General features: G+C 39.8%; 1 protein-coding gene across 4 annotated transcripts; it reads right to left on the bottom strand.

The window, feature by feature from the left end:
- Positions 1 to 276: 276 nt before the first annotated feature.
- trim44 (tripartite motif containing 44) lies at positions 277 to 16,542 on the bottom strand. 4 transcript variants are annotated; one of them, XM_079808763.1, is made up of 6 exons: positions 16,077 to 16,541; positions 11,748 to 12,230; positions 8,520 to 8,597; positions 5,663 to 5,977; positions 4,307 to 4,326; positions 277 to 1,863 (listed from the first exon to the last, which is right to left on the bottom strand). In XM_079808763.1, the coding sequence occupies exons 2-6, from the start codon at positions 12,192 to 12,194 to the stop codon at positions 1,782 to 1,784; spliced, it is 942 nt and encodes a 313-aa protein (XP_079664889.1). In that variant the 5' UTR covers positions 12,195 to 12,230; positions 16,077 to 16,541; the 3' UTR covers positions 277 to 1,781. The 4 variants fall into 4 exon arrangements, with proteins under 4 accessions (XP_079664889.1, XP_079664890.1, XP_079664891.1 ...); XM_079808764.1 differs by having other exon boundaries at positions 11,748 to 12,227; positions 16,077 to 16,273; XM_079808766.1 differs by having other exon boundaries at positions 1,686 to 1,858.
- Positions 16,543 to 16,818: the final 276 nt, after the last annotated feature.

The raw sequence follows: 16,818 nt of genomic DNA on the forward strand, positions 1-16,818 counted from the left end.
AACACCCACCACACACCAGTTGATGGTGGAGATGAGACAGAGTGATGAAGCCAATCATATATATATACTGTATATGGGGATGATTAGGAGGCCATGATGGACAGGGGCCACTGGGCAAATTTGATGCCGGGGTTACACCCCTACTCTTTTTCCGAAGGACATCCTGGGATTTTTAATGAGCACAGAGAGTCAGGACCTCGGCATGTCCCACTTTTCATTTTCTGAAGTTATTTTGAAGCTGTGCACAGGATAAAAAAAAAATATATATATACATATAAAATTATTTATTTTTACATCATCAAAGCCTATTATTTTACAACTGTGACAGAAATAAAGCAGATAATGTGTGTATTTTGAGCCAGAACTCAAACCTTCCTTCTGGGAGTCTAACTCGCATTCATGAGCTGAATCTGAAATCGCCCCCTCAAGCCTCATTCACTATTCCCTACATTAGTCCACTAATACGGTTCACTTGAAGGAGTGAATGAAAACGAGTGCGTGAAGTCGGACAGCTGTTGTGTGTACATCGCACTCGTTATTGCGGTGCATTGTGGGATTGAATGAGTGCACTCAATAACGTCCATTATGGTAACAGACACCACTAGAAATGGCTGTCCCCTCAAATAGTGCCCTATGTAGGGTATAGGGGGTGATTTCAGATTCAGCCTTGGACTCCATGAGTGAGCAATAGTTCAAATCACCCGTTAGCCTTCAAACGTCAAAATAATTTTAATCATTTCTTTACAGGAACAAAAGCAGAAGTTTGGAACACATTTCATTGTCAATATCACAGACCATATGGGGAAACATTATTTACAAGCAACGCACAAAATAATCATATTACTTTATTCAAGTAACGCATTACTGTTAAATTTAAGTAATTCACTTCTGGTGTGAAAGGTCCCATACATAAGCAAAAGGAGAACTTTTTTGTTGTTATTAAAAAAAGGCAAGCAAGCCCAGCTCAGGTGAAAAAGAAGCAAAAGTAATGTTAAGGTATTACTTTCCATAAAAAGTAACTAAACAACGGTAATTACTTTTAGGAAGTAACTCAGTATTGTACTTCACTACTTTTAAAAGTACATTTCCTGACCACATCAAATATATAACGCCATGTTTTCCCAAAGCAGAGCATGGTTTAGTTGTCATAGAGATGACGCAGCAAAACTGGGGAGGAAAATGTACAACATCCGCCTCCAGACCAACACACTGACATGCAAACGCAACACGTGGTTCAGCAGCAGTGTACGGTCAGGATAGGGAATACATCAGTGACCCAGGGAAATGAACATAAAAGGAGCCGACAAATGGACTAGAAACTATGCATGAAACAACGAACCACACATATAATCCTGTATGTTAACGCTGGAACAGAATGATGAGGGGAAGGGGAGTGTGTGTGTGTGTGTGTGTGTGTGTGTGTGTGTGTGTGTGTGTGTGTGTGTGTGTGTGTGTGTGTGTGTGTGTGTGTGTGTGTGTGTGTGTGAGTGAGACCGGACTTCATCAATCACCAGCGGAAATCTGAAGATTACAGCAGAACAGGGTAAAGGCATTCTATCAAGAGAGATAGTTTTCTTTAAAACAATACAACGTACAAAAAGCCTTTCAGAATGTAGTGTTTCAGCTTTCTTTCTGCCTTCCCGTCTTATTTTATTACCTTTGATAAAAAGAAATACACTGTTTTTTGAAATAAGCAGTTATAATAAAGCATATTTACATTCAGCTACAGTCATGGTTTACTTAGGGGAGCGCCAGAGACAGCGACCCAATCGCCATTGGGTTTAGGGAGTATGTCCGATATATGCATCTCCTCTCTTTTCATCTCCTGACGGATCTTCCATGTCCATCCTGTGATTGACTGCTCTGGAAGCGGAAGGAAGACTCATGAATTATACATTTACAATCAAACATTAACAAAACACAGAGGAACTTAACCCTCTGGTGCTCTTCGTTTAGGGGTTGCATTGGTCGTCTTCCCGGTCATAAGTGACCGGACACCTACAAATTAAACTTCCTCCACCCCAGTAAAACCAATGCGATTTATTTTTCTTCAATAATATTTTTTCAATTTACTTTTGTATTTTGAGATTATTTGATGGTACTTATTAATATTTATGCAATAATTATGGTCTATTTTTTGCCATTGAAAATAATACACTTTATAAATTTATTAGGGCTGTCAAAAGATTAATCGCGATTAATCGCATCCAAAATAAAAGTTTGTGTTTACATAATATATGTGTGTGTACTCTGTTAATTATTAATTATATATAAATACACACACATTCATGTATATATTTAAAAATATTTGCATGTATATACTGTATATACATTTATATAATCTATAATATATTTATATAAAATGTTTTATATATAAAACATTTTTTTTCTTAAATATATAAATGCTTGTGTGTGTATTTATATATAAATAATAATTAACAGAGTACCGACACATATATTATGTAAACACAAACTTTTATTTTGGATGCGATTTATCGCGACTAATCTTTTGACAGCCCTAATATATATATATTTATATATATATATATATATATATATATATATATATATTTTTTTTTTTTTTTTTTTTTCAGGTTAAAATAATGTCTAGGCCTTCCAAATAAATTTTTGAATATATATTTAAAAAATCTCAAAGACTTTTTATTTTAAAGTTTTAGATGTTTATTTTTGTCAGAAATAGTGATTTAAAGTGTTAGTTTATGCATTATGATAATAATAATAATAATAATAATGTATACAGTGTGTGAGTGTCTGTGTGTGGATGTGTCAATGTCACACTCTTGATGACTTTTTTCAGCATTGTGGCCGATTTGTAGATTGTACACACAAATATTCGGAGAATTTTTGTGTTTTTGCCGATTTCCCATTAATTTCCTATGGTCGGACCGAAGACAATGAACGCTTCTTTTTTTTAATGACCAATTAGCATGCTTGAATCATGACCCCAATTTTTTTCTGTGTTAACATACCTAATGCTAGAAAAGTCACCAAGTTTCATATCATTCTGATGAAGCAGTGATTTTTAAAATTTCTAAATTTTCCAGTCAGAAATGACCGAAGAGCACCAGAGGGGTAAAACTTGGCCACAAATTCACAATGAAATGTTCAGAAGTACTGGTGAGTCACAGAGCCCTGTGATAACAGTGGTCAAGGACTGATCAGACAGTCAATCCTGTGGACTCTGATGAGATAATGGCCTCACACACTGCCTTGTAGTTATTGTATTGTATTTTCGTACCTTCAAAATGATGTATGATTATAATCAAAATATGATTGAGCTACACCTGTTTGAAGTTGATAGAGTCAGCAAAGTCAAGTTTGAGAAAAATCGAGTTAAAGGTGCAGTGTGTAAATTTTAGCGGCATCTAGTGGTGAGGTTGTGAATTGCACCCACCCACCGCTCACATAGAGAAGGTACGGTGGCCGACACAGGACAAAAATGTGGTCATCTGAGACAGCAGAGAGTAACTAGCGCTCTGTAGAGAGGTTTGTCCCTCTAGGGCCACTGTAGAAACATGACGGCGCAACACGGCGACTTCACTGTAAGGGACCCGCGGTGTGTGTAGAGACAAACAGCTCATTCTAAGGTAATAAACACATAACGGTCTTTATACACCACTGAGAACATAGTTATGTATATTATATTGCATTTTTGTTAATAGAGCCTCTTAAATACTATACACTGCACCTTTAAAGGTTCCAAAACAAAGTCACCAGCAACCATACCTTAACTTTTGGCACACACAAAGGAAAAATATATATTCAGTGTTATTTCCATGATGCCACAATTGTTTGATTAGCATTAATGAAACAGACAGCCTATATATGAAGAGCTACTGACATGCACGGATCTAATATAATGATACACATCAGATGTTTTTCCCCAAACGTTCACTTAAGACAGAACACATGATGTGTGTGTGAATACTCGCCGTGACAGATATTTTGAAATGCTGTATTTCTGTATATCAGGTTCGCAAGCTGCCTGAGTCGTCTTTGTGCGGGTTTCATTTACATGAGCATGAGTTTGAACATCACATTTCATTGGTTCAGACTCATGTCATTAATATTCATAAAGCTGCGCTTATTCTGAGAGGAAGGGCCAGTCTTCAAGAAGCGGGCAGAACAAGGACAAGGTAAAGATACTGTGAAACCTTATTAAAAACGGCCACATTTTTCCACTGATTTTGCCTGCAGCTCATAATTATCCTGTGGGCATTCCCACTCATTGTGCCAGCACAGGTCACATATATTATACAGAAACAGATAAATTCAAATCCCTTACCTTAGTCTCAAATCAGGAATCTGAAAAACAGCAAAGAAAATAAGTTATTCATGTGCAATCCCTGTTCTACTGCTCTATCACACACTCCACACGAGGACCTGCGTGTCCTGACTGACAATGGCATTTGAGACTAGTAGAGTTGCCTTTCCCTGCTGTAATACTCAACATACTGTAAATACACCAGCTCTGCGATTATGATGACACGTGACAGTGTCCAAAGTGTGTATTCATACAGTAGTGTGTTATTATCTCCATACGGAAGCTTTTGGTCATGCCTGTTCTGTGAAAGTACATTGCAGCCCTTATCTAACACTCTTCTTCCCCATTTAGGGCTTCTGGATTTCTACAAGTGGTTCCTGGAGAGACTGTTACCATTGCCTGCTAGCCATGGCAGATGTGTTTGATCAAACTCTGCAGGACAGAGAATCTCCAGAACCAGAGTTGCTCCTCTCTCTACCAAAGCCAACATTATTTATTAGTCCCACAATGCCAGGTTTCAGGAGTAACTAGTTGTGCAGAATTGACCTTATATTGCTTTCACAGTTTGATCAATGTCCTTTGGATACATTGACTATCAAATTTGTCTGAGTTTCCATATACACCGATCAGGCATAACATTATGAGCTAATATTGTGTTGGTCCCCCTGACCCGTCGAGGCATGGCCTCCTCTAGACCCCTGAAGGTGTGCTGTGGTATCTGGCACCAAGATGTTATTAGCAGACCCCTGAAGTCCTGTAAGTTGTGAGGTGGGGCCTCCAAAGATCGGGGCGTGTTTGTTCAGCACATCCCACAGATGCTCGATTGGATTGAGATCTGGGGAATTTGGAGGCCAAGTCAACTCCTCAAACTCGTTGTTGTGCTCCTCAAACCATTCCTGAAGCATTTGTGCAATTCTTTCAACAACATTCTTGTGCAATTTGAGCTCCAGTAGCTTGTCTGTTTGATCGGACCACACGGGCCAGCCTTCGCTCCCCACGTGCATCAATGAGCCTTGGCCGCCCATGACCCTGTGGCCGGGTCTCCAGTGTTCCTTCCGTGGAGCACTTTTGATAGATACTGACCACTGCAGGACGGGAACACCCCACAAGAGCTGCAGTTTTGGAGATGCTCTGACCCAGTCGTCTAACCATCACAATCTGGCCCTTGTCAAACTCGCTCAAATCCTTACGCTTGCCAATTTTTCCTGCTTCTAACACATCAACTCTGAGGACAAAATGTTCACTTGCTGCCTAATATATCCCACCCACTAACAGGAGATCATCAGTGTTATTCACTTCACCCAGTCATAATGTTATGCCTGATCGGTGTGTGTGATTTGTGAAAAGCTCTACACTAGTAAAGCGGACTCGACTGACCAGTGGTACGGGGTCCAGGAGAGCTTCAGGTGGAGGTGCTGGTGCGTTGGCCAACAGCGGGGCGAGGGACATGGGCGCAACCCCGTCCTGCTCCATCTGATCCAGGTTGCTCAGCTGCTGCGTGATGGAGTCCATTTCCTCCTGGAGCTTTTCCGTGTGGGCACTGATCTCAGAAATCTTCTCGCCGGCCTGGGCAGTGAGGAAGGCCTCCTTTAGATCCACCAGGTGCAGGACGCGCCACTCCTCCCGCCGGACCAGCCGGTGCAGCTCGTCGAACTGCTCGTTCACGAACTTCTCCAGCTCCTCCGCACTCCTCTATGAGCACACAAGCAGGAGAAGTTTACTCAATGCCTCATCATCTGCAGCGGTAACGAGTCGAATTAGTATTTGGAGCGCTAAGGCAACTACAGGAATGACAAATTATGCTTTCTCCAAAGGAGTTCAGTTATGAAACATACAAGCGTGTTCACAGATTTATGACCACAGGACTAGATTATAATATTTACTATTGGCTTGACGCCTATAGTCTTCATAAACACGTTGCAGTTTGTTTAAAATTAAGTACTAACCAAATTCAGACAACTCCCGATAAAGCCTTCTCCTCAACTCTGAACTCATTTGTTTGTATTGCATTAACCTACCATATGTGTCAGTTATGAAACTTGCTTTCTGTTTCTGATCTCAAGACTACAATTATGACCACTGGCTTTGCCATAGTCTCCATAAACAAGTAGGTGGTTGAAAATGTTTGAAGATTTGTTTGCATTAGCTCAATTATTAGGCAGCGGCTATGATAGCATGTTTTTAGAGATGTGCTCTTTACACTAGGGATGCATTGATATGAATCAAAGTCGATGATGCACTGATTTTGGCTGATACGCTAATCGATAATTCTTTACATTTGATAGCAGATAACCGATATATTGGAGATAAATCTAAAACCAAATTTGCGTATACTTTTTGAGAGTCTGATTACCAAAACAAAAGTCTCAGCATTAAAGCCATGTCCAAAACACACAGTTATAATAACGTTCTCGTGACGTTATGTAGCCGATATGACAGACTGCACATGTAGCACTGAACTGTGTTTTCATTATTGAAGTGATTTCAATCATATTTCAAGCGATTCAAAACCATAATGGTGAACAGTGCACATCAGAAGTGTCAAGGAAATATACATTATTTAATATATCGGCCAAATTGTCTTATCGGGCCGATAACATTAAAAATTAACATATATCAGACAAACAAAATATTGTGCGTCCCTAATTTACACTATGTAAAAAGGATTTTCTTTGCAATATCTGTAGATAGTAGTTAGATGCTATTCACACTTATAGTGGCAGGTATTATTTGCACCTCAGTGTTGCTGTACATTAAACGATATGCAATAATAACAGAGAGTATGATTTTATTTATTTCAATTATTAAATGGATTCCGCCTTATTGGTACAGTAAAGCCCTCCCAACACCTAACCGATTTACTTTACTATTAAACACACGTTATACGCATTATTTCACTTTTCGAATATTTTCTTCATTATTATTGAAAATAAATGTCCACTGATCTGATATGTGATGGGAGCGAGTTCGGCAAAAGGCGGATTCAAACTCGGGTTGATTTGCATGAACGTTCTACCACGCTCCTTAACTCTACTCTATTGCTACTGTTGACAATCTTTGTAATTTTGTCTGGCCCAATCAGACATCAGTGGGCGGAGTTAGTGTAAATAGCGTCTGCCAATATGGTGAACTATTTGCACCTAGTGTAAAAAGATTTTATTAGGGCGTGAAAAGTGAAAATAACATTTTCTTAGCCATAGATGATATTTACAGTGAAAATAACTGTAGATGATAGGAAAATAGTGATATTAGTTGAATATTCTATTTGCACCATGTAAAAGTAGCAGTTCTTTGCAATATGTGTAAACAGTAATTAGATGCTATTTATACTTTATTTTGACAGATACACACTTTTTGCTCCTCAGTATTGTTGTACATTAACAGAATGTAATAATAACAGAGTGTAAATTATTATATTTTTAACGGAGGTCAGCTAGTAGTTGCTGTGCGAGTAAACCTTACTCCTCTGATCTCAAGAGACGCTCTAGCGACTGACGATAGAGGTGGCAGCCTTTAGCCTATTTGTTAGAGCGTCCGACTCTCATGCTGGCGGACCCGGGTTTGAGTCCCGCTTGGAGTGGGTGGTTCGAACAGGAGGGGTTACAATAACGGGACAATAAAAGCCCTCCCTACACCGACCTCTAACCCTACCCAATAAATGCTTTTATTATTATTAAACATTTCGTTAGGCACTTTATTTCCATTTTTAGAACATTATCTTATTGAAAGTAAATGCCTTTCCGATGTGATATGTGAGGGGAAAGGGAGAAGAGCGAGCTCCGCAAAAGGCGGATTCGAACCCATGTCGATCGCGTCAAAACCTCGAGCCTCACTCTTTACTGACTACGCCACTGAAGACGTTGAAATACATGTATTTTTTTATCTTGTTTGGCCCAACCAGGCCTTGTTGGGTAGAGCTACTCACTTGCCAACAAGGCACACTATTTGCACTTAGTGTAAATTGACACTCCGTTTTATTATTGATACATTGGTTCCCTGTTGTTCTTCAATCATAATATACTGCTACTTCCACCATTCCCAATGAGAGGACGCACACCAGAGGCATCTTTACTGCTCCGTTTGCCGTCACTCAAATGCTCTTTTTATGATGGAATTCATTCGGACTAAAGACACACATCAGAAGTCCCATTTCATGACTTAATATTTCCGTATTCCAGTAGCAACAGGTGTGGAGGTTTAAGTGCAGAAGGATAATGCGATGAGCGTGACTCACGTCTGGGCTGATCCACTTGGCCTTGATCCGCTCTGATATTTCATGCGTGTGCTCTAGCAGGTCGATGCCTTCCCGGCTCTGAAACACAAACACACGTGAACTCAGCACTGCGGCCCACTGTCCCTCTGCTGGTGTGCGCTCTCCATGGCCTCGGTCCCTGCACACTTAGGCTCAATAAATAAACCAGACATCGCATCAACATTTACTTGAACACATTAAAATGAGTTACTAATGTGGAGATGAAGCGCAGCTAATGCTGGAGATATTCAACCTTTAAAAAAACAAAAGTACACAATGCACTGTTCATCATAAAATTTAATTGCATTGCTTTAAATCACTTGAATTATACCAGTTTGAATTAATTTCACACATCTTTATGTCCTTCTGGGTGCTCTGTTGAGTTCCACAGAGGAAATGATGACAGGATTTCCCTTTGAGGGTGAGAATCTGAGGGAGAGGCAAGTCTTTCTGCACGCTTACATTCAATAAGCAGCGCATGATTAACCTTAATGTGTCGCATGCAGCTCATAACTGAACGCATTAAAGGGTTCGTTCATCCAGAAATGATCATTCGGTCATCATTTACTCCAGTAAGACTTTCGATCAAGAATGTATGTTCTCTGATCAGTTTATTTGTGAATAAAATATGTCCATCATGTAAAGTGATTGCGTCTCTTCAGAAGACTGGAATTAAACTGCTCCAATCATATTTATTTTATTTTTTATTTTTTTGTGAACAATTTGAAGAACAGTGTTCCTGATGTGGAATGACATGAGGGCGAGTAAATAATGACACAATTTACATTTCTTTGGTAAACTAACCGTATTTGTGTCCTAATGTCTTTGTGTGTGTATGTGTGTGTGTGGGGGGGGGGGGGGGGGTGTATGTTTTTGTGAAATATCAGGACACAAATGTGTATAATGACATGGGTATAACATAGGTATTACAAAAAGAGGGTGAAATATGAGGACGTTCCCCATGTCCTCACTTTTCAAAATGCTTATGAATCACACAAGGTTTTTTTCACAGAAAGTGAACTGCACAGTCTCCTGTGATGGGTAGGTTTAGTATGGGGGTAGATTTGTTGCATTATTCCAAACAAATAGATTGTTATCCACAAATAAATGTAAAGAGATTCACAAAAATGAAATAAATTCACAAATAAATAGAATGAGATCCACAAATATATGCAGGAGTTTCACAAAAATGAATTAGATTCACAAATAAATACAATGACATTTGTGAATAAAAAAAATATCCACACATATGTTTTTATGTCACAAACACAACTCTGCCTTGCATTCATTTGTGAATCTCTTCCTGTGCATTTGTGAATCGCTTCCTCTGCATTTGTGGATCGCTTCTTGCACATTTGTAAATCGCAGCACAGCGCGTGGATTTTGAAACATTTCTAGCGGCTACACTCAAACAAATCCACAAATAGGTAGACTCCACCCACCGTCTACTTGAGCCAATCAGATAACGGCCATATTGTGCTGACTAGAGCCATAGAGCTCTCACTAGTTCTAAACATCTCCGCGCTGTCAGTCTGTTTTAATAGGATTTAGCAGGATAGACAGCATTTTCACTGTATTTGCAGCGATTTCTGTCGAATATTAACACAATATGTGCATTGACTTCGATTAGGCTTTACAGTAGCATTTTATTCTGGGGAGAGATAAAGAAAAGACAACGTTAATCTTTTTTTGAGTGATCTGGTCATTTTATTTGGGTCATGACAGTACAACATGATATTACATCGTTGAGTATTGTAGTCAATCACGGGCATTTCTGTTGAAAATAATAACCAATCACAGTGTTTCCCACACATAGACAAACTTTTTTTTTAACGCTATTTAAAACGTTCAGCTGCATTTCCTTTCCCTGCTCTCCCTCCGTCTCTCTGTCACTCACGCGCGTCTCTCGCTCTCAAATTGCCAAACCTGCTTTTGATATGAAACAAAGTCTAAGCGTTTACATTTTTTTAAGTTTTAAAACGCAATTCAAACAATAAAAAGTGGTGTGGCACTAACGAGTAAAGTCAGAGGCGTTGAAAAACGACCTGCTCTCATCTCCCAGCGGCACGCGCGGTCACGTGGTTCATGGAGCTCTCAGACGCTTTTGACTGAAAGATCTCAGAGAATCTAAAAACTGTTGAAATGACAGATAGCATCTGGATATAGTAGCTGTTGCAGTGGTGCTCACGTTATCTAACTGAAGTCTAACGATATATTATATAACACTAAACATTACCTCTAACGTGCTTCACAAAATACATCTTCTATCAAAATTCCTGAGAGGTCAACTAATGTCATAAAATCTCAAAATATGCAGTAATTTCATCAGTTTGCCAGGAGTGTGCTTGAGATAACCTACACTGAAATGAATGGGGTTCAGGGTTCAATGCTGGAACTATTATTGGTCACTCCATGACACTCTTTAAGTCTATGGGAGTGGTTAACGGCTCTGGACAAAACGTGATTGGTTGGAGCGAGAATGTGCTACGATTGGTCAGCACAATATGGCCGTTATCTGATTGGCTCAAGTAGACGGTGGGTGGAGTCTACCTATTTGTGGATTTGTTTGAGTGTAGACGCTAGAAATGTTTCAAAATCCACGCGCTGTGCTGCGATTTACAAATGTGCAAGAAGCGATCCACAAATGCAGAGGAAGCGATTCACAAATGCACAGGAAGAGATTCACAAATGAATGCAAGGCAGAATTGTGTTTGTGACATAAAAACATATGTGTGGATATTTTTTTTATTCACAAATGTCATTGTATTTATTTGTGAATCTAATTCATTTTTGTGAAACTCCTGCATATATTTGTGGATCTCATTCTATTTATTTGTGAATTTATTTCATTTTTGTGAATCTCTTTACATTTATTTGTGGATAACAATCTATTTGTTTGGAATAATGCAACAAATCTACCCCCATAGTTTAGGGGCACTGTGTGTGTGTGTGTGTGTGTGTGTGTGTGTGTGTGTGTGTGTGTGTGTGTGTGTGTGTGTGTGTGTGTGTGTGTGTGTGTGTGTGTGTGTGATGGGTAGGTTTAGGGGTAGGGGCAGTGTAGGGGGATAGAAAATACTGGGTTAGGGTATAAAAACCATTACGCCTATTGAATGTGAGAGTGTGTGTGTGTGTGTGTGTGTGTGTGTGTGTGTGTGTGTGTGTGTGTGTGTGTGTGTGTGTGTGTGTGTGTGTGTGTGTGTGTTCACTGACCTTCTGCCACATGTATGCCTCTCTGAGGGTGATGATCTCGTGTTCTCTGTGATCCCCCTGCACCGCACACACCACACAGATGATCCGCTGGTCGTGTTTACAGTAGAGCGACCCCTCCTGATCGTGCTCCTTACACTTCAGCCTCTCCACTGTCACCGTTTCTCTTTTCCCTGCTCCAGTGTGGCTCTGCGGCTCCTCCGGGGCGGCGGCTCCCTCCGCTGCGCTCTCTGACGGCTGGGGCTCCGGAGCGTAGTACGGGTGGAGCGGGTGTCCTGTGCTCTGCGAGTGTGTGTCTGCGTGGCTGCTGCAGAAGGCGAAGCGACAGCGCGTGCAAACCAAAGCGGCCGGCTGAGGCTCGTCCGGCTCACACACGTCACATGTTCCGTCCATCTGCGGCAAGTTCTCCTCGTTCAGGCAGCTGTCCCTGCGTCCTCCTGATGCGTCCATGGCGGTGGGAGACGGGAACGGGATGACAGGGAGCTTCTGGGTGGAGTGGGCAAAGGACAATGCAACTAAATAAAGGGCAGTGACAGTAACATGTGGACGGTTCACTCAACTCAAAGCAGGGCTATGGAGTATATTGTAATTAGTTTGGGCCATTTCCCATCATGTTTCCTCTGGCAGCTGTTTGATGTTTTTCCACTTGTACCCATGAGTGGGTTTTGCTTATGTACAGTAAAGAGTAATATACTGTATATCTACTTCATTACACTGACGTTATATTTGAGCCAGAAGGGAACTGGCACTCTGGGTTTTGTTAGTTTTCTCCATTATCAAATATTAAAAGCCGTTTTTGTTCCTCTGTCACCTTTGCATGCTCAGTAGAGGGCTAAAGATATCCTCTGTTATCTGCTATGTAATCCAAGTCATAAACCCCATTGTTTATATGCATCATTTAACAGATACACATCAGCAGATAGTAAGGCTTCAAACACTCACACTTCACGGGAAAATACATTTGGGTCATTGTCGACTCAAATTTTTTATTTTGTTAATGTTTTTTCCGTATAAAGACAAACATAAATATTAAAGTAAGTAATCCATTGTTTTGTAGAGGAGGATCACAATTTCACCTGAGATTTGGAGCCAAAAAATGACTTTAGAAAGATGGCAGCATTATTTTATTACTTTCACACAGAGATTGGTAGATCTTTTAGAGAAATCTGTTGACTTTATCAATCGTTGTTGCATTACATGCCAACAGTGACCGTTCGAACATGGGAAAAAGCACTTCTTGTTGCCTCAAGTTTGCATGCCTGTAACTCAAGAAGTATTACAGATATCTTAATATACTTTTAGATTCTGATTCTTAATAAACTTTCCTTTTGGTGTTTTCACTTTAAAGGCCCTCGATGGTTCAATCCCAGAGATATGGAGATCTCAACGCGTCCATCCATGAGTACATGTTCAATGGTCTAAATCCAAATGTGTGTTTTATTCAGTTGTTTTGATAGAGGGAAACAGAATGCATTTCTAATTACAGTGTTATTTGTTCTTCAGACATTCTTCTTTAAACACAATGACTATCAGCCGTTTGAAAAGTTACCTACATTTGATTCTTGACTATTGAAAATGGGTAAAATTCAAAACTTTGGACATGGAGTCACATTGGGGTCACAATATCTATGGCATTGAACTATCAAGGGCCTTAAAAATGAGGATTTCAAAAGAAACGTTCATTAAGAATGAGAATCTAGAAGGATGTTACGATATCTTGAATATATTTACAGTTACAGGCATGACAAATTGGGGAAAAGAACATTTAAGACAGGTGTGTTCTTTGCAATTGTTATTCAGATATTCATCTTTAACAGAAAAAAAAGTATCAGCTGTATGCAAACTGACCCAGATTTAGTTTTTGACCACTGAAAATGTGTACAATTCACTCATGGAGCCGCATTAGGATCTCCATATCTCTGGGATTGGCCCATATTGGGCCTTTAAAATTATGATACCAACAGAATTGTTTGTTAAGCATCAGAATCTACAAGGATATTAAGGTATCTTTAATACTTCTTGAGTTACAGGCGAGCAAACTTGAGGCAAAGAAACACCAGAAGTGCTTTTTCCCCATGTTTGAACGGTCACCGTTGGCAGATAATGCAACAACGATTGATAAAGTCAACAGATTTCACTAATACATCTATACATCATGTTTACACCCTTGTAATTTGGCTCCAGATCTCAGGTGGAAACTCATTCTGACCCTCCTCTACACAACAGTTATTACTCCGTCAATACACATCTGAGACATTTACTATTCTGGCTTTCATCACTATTCATGTTTGTCTTTCTACAGGAAAAATATTAACAAAAGCAAAAATTTAAGCCGGGGAAGTTTCCAAAATGTAATTGATTTGACATGGAATGACCCATTTGAGATAAAATGATCTGACTTTATATAATTTACATTCATTATATATATACAGCTCTGGAAAAAATTAAGAGACCACTTAACATTGAGAAATTACATTACATATTATTTACATTATATAACTTGCCTGTATTTTAAGGCATATGTTAAAATTGTGTTATTGCTTTGCATTTCCACCAGAATGAACCGGGTGCTAGTTCAGAGCTAGTGCTAGTGCCAGTTTGGAGTTGGTTCGACTGACAAGCCTTCTAAGAACCGGTTTGGCTTTCCACATGCTAGAGAGCCGCCACAGAGCCAGTCTTACGTCACTGTACACGTCTCATCTTTCTCAGCAACGCTAGCGAGGCAGCAGGAAACACACACACACCAGGCTTGTTCGAGATGCACCGGCGCTGTGCAGACCGATCAGCGTATGATATCAAAACACTGCATGAGTGATTCAAAAGCATAAGGGGTAATATTCGCACACAGAGGTGGACAGTAACAGAGCACTGTACTTAAGGAAACGTTTCGCGTATCTGTACTTATTTTTTCTGGAAACTTATGACTTTAAAGACAAATATTGTACTTTCACTCCACTACAATTCTATCCTTGAAGTCGAAAATTTGTTTCCAGGTTGCGGCTTTTAAAGTGGATGATTTTCTTCTTCTTTTAAACGTGATTGTGTTTTTGCACACAGCCTATCAGTAATTTCTTTTGTAGGGTCAGGTGAAGTTCAATGATTTCCCAGAATTTGAACACCGACCAGTTGATGGGAAACTAGACGGCGGCGGTTTCTGCGCGCACCTCACTACTGATGAAAAGATTACTTTCATTTTAAATGTTTGCTTTGTTTGCCGTCCAACCTCCAGAAGCATATATTCAGGTGTCTAAACTATTTCTGGTGAAAGCTTGAAATGGAAATTGTCTGCTTTTAGAGCTAAAGTTTCAGTATGAAACAGATTTAATTTTGTTGACGAATAAGCAAAAAAATTTCACGGACAAAAACCAGTTTTGAATTACAAAAAAAAAATCTATTGACATTGTCAACAATTAAAAACAAGATTAAAATGTTAGGGAAGAGATCCAGTCAAAACTCATGAATTGTGCTAATCTACATTAGTTGGCTATGCATGTCTCATAAAACTCTCAAAAATGTAAACCTATAGGAGAAAGAGAAGAGCAACATATGGAAGCATTACAACGCGAAAGAGAGCTCTATTTAGTCCATTTTTTTTAATATCCTTGTGGATACACCACTAACGCATATAGGTAAGGTTCAACAATGACGCTAGTTAGCATGCCAAAACGTAGTTAGGCTAAACATGTTATGAGTAACATTTGGCCAGTACTACTTTCACTTTTACTCAAGTAATGGAGTTGTCCACCTCGCACATTTGGCTGTCGCTGTAAACAACACACTTTCATGTCCTCATGTTCCTGAGGTAATCATGCACTCAGGATCAAACTCTTGATAGAGATTGCTCACAGCAAGTGTTATAAGAGAATGTTGTATAACAAGTTGCTCGGATCTGTTTGGCTTTGTCAACTCAAAACTAACTCTGCAACTCTTTGTTAGACAGGCTTCAGAAGAAAAAAACCCTACACAATACTGGTTAGCTGTGTAGCATACACTACTGCGCAAACGTCTGTGGTCAGAGAGACTGAAACGAATACTTTTATTTAAGCTGTTAGGACTTTGTATTTTGATAGGCAAGGTAATGAAGTCCCAGTCCTAGTAAGTAGTCATTTAGCAGATGCTATTATTCTAAATCAACCTGAGGGAGGTATTGTCTTGCTGAAATGCACAATGAGGAAGTTAGGAGCCACAAACATTCAACAACCTTCCGGACACTTGCACAGATATCTACACAAAAGGCTTTAGCTTCAGCGGCGTTCCTCTCAGGCTCGAGAAAGAGGGCTAATGACGTGCACTCATTTATCTTCCTGTCTCTCTCTCTCTCCTCGGTCTTACCTCTGTCTTTCTGAAGTGGACTCTCTGTTTCCTTTGTCTCTGTGCTGCAGGCGTTTGACCCGCTGTGTTGTTGTTGTTGTTGTTGTTAATGCAGCTTTTTGCTCTTTCGCCCTTTGTTTTGTTAATTTTACTTCTATTCTTTCTGACTTCCCTGTTTTCACAGAGTTGTAACACAAAACATGGTGATCTCAGACTTGTGCTGCTGCTCACACTGCCTGCACTTCCTTGTTTTGCTTTGGCAGGTTTTTTTTTCACTACTTCCTGTTCCTCCAAAACAAGCTGAAATCCAGAGACCAACTACAGCAGACAGGGAAGCAGGACAAAAACCATGGAAGGATACTCGGCTCTCTAAATATGTGTTGTTATTTAGTTGATTTAATGTTGGATTAACGTTCTCTTTAATTCCAAAATGGTTGGTTGGTTGGTTGGTTGTCTATCTCTCTCTCTCTCTCTCTCTCTGTGTGTGACTGCTGGGAGTAGGCGGAGCTTCAACTTGTGCTTAAAGGGATAGTTCACCCAAAATGAAAATGTGATGTTTATCTGCTTACCCCCAGGGTAGTAGCGGTTTTGGGCACGGGCAAACCGGGCAGGCGCCCGGGGCGCCATTTTTTCATGACACATGGGGGGCGGCACCAGCAGTTTAAAAAAAAATTCCTCAACACCACGAAGCAGTTTTCTATCTATCATTTGACTGAGTGGGGAATTGGTAAAGTTCCACATTGCGGCTATCCAATATACAATC

The sequence above is a fragment of the Gobio gobio genome (genome assembly GCF_949357685.1).
Source record: "Gobio gobio genome assembly, chromosome: 25".
NCBI classification, from domain to species: Eukaryota; Metazoa; Chordata; class Actinopteri; order Cypriniformes; family Gobionidae; genus Gobio; species Gobio gobio.

Excerpts from the sequence above, each read along its gene's own strand:
- trim44 (XM_079808763.1), bottom strand. The coding sequence starts at position 12,194 with ATGGACGCATCAGGAGGACGCAGGGACAGCTGCCTGAACGAGGAGAAC. Across the intron at positions 8,598-11,747 it reads AGGCATACATGTGGCAGAAG|AGCCGGGAAGGCATCGACCT; the intron begins GTCAGTGAACAC and ends TTTGTGTTTCAG. Across the intron at positions 5,978-8,519 it reads CCAAGTGGATCAGCCCAGAC|AGGAGTGCGGAGGAGCTGGA; the intron begins GTGAGTCACGCT and ends GTGTGCTCATAG.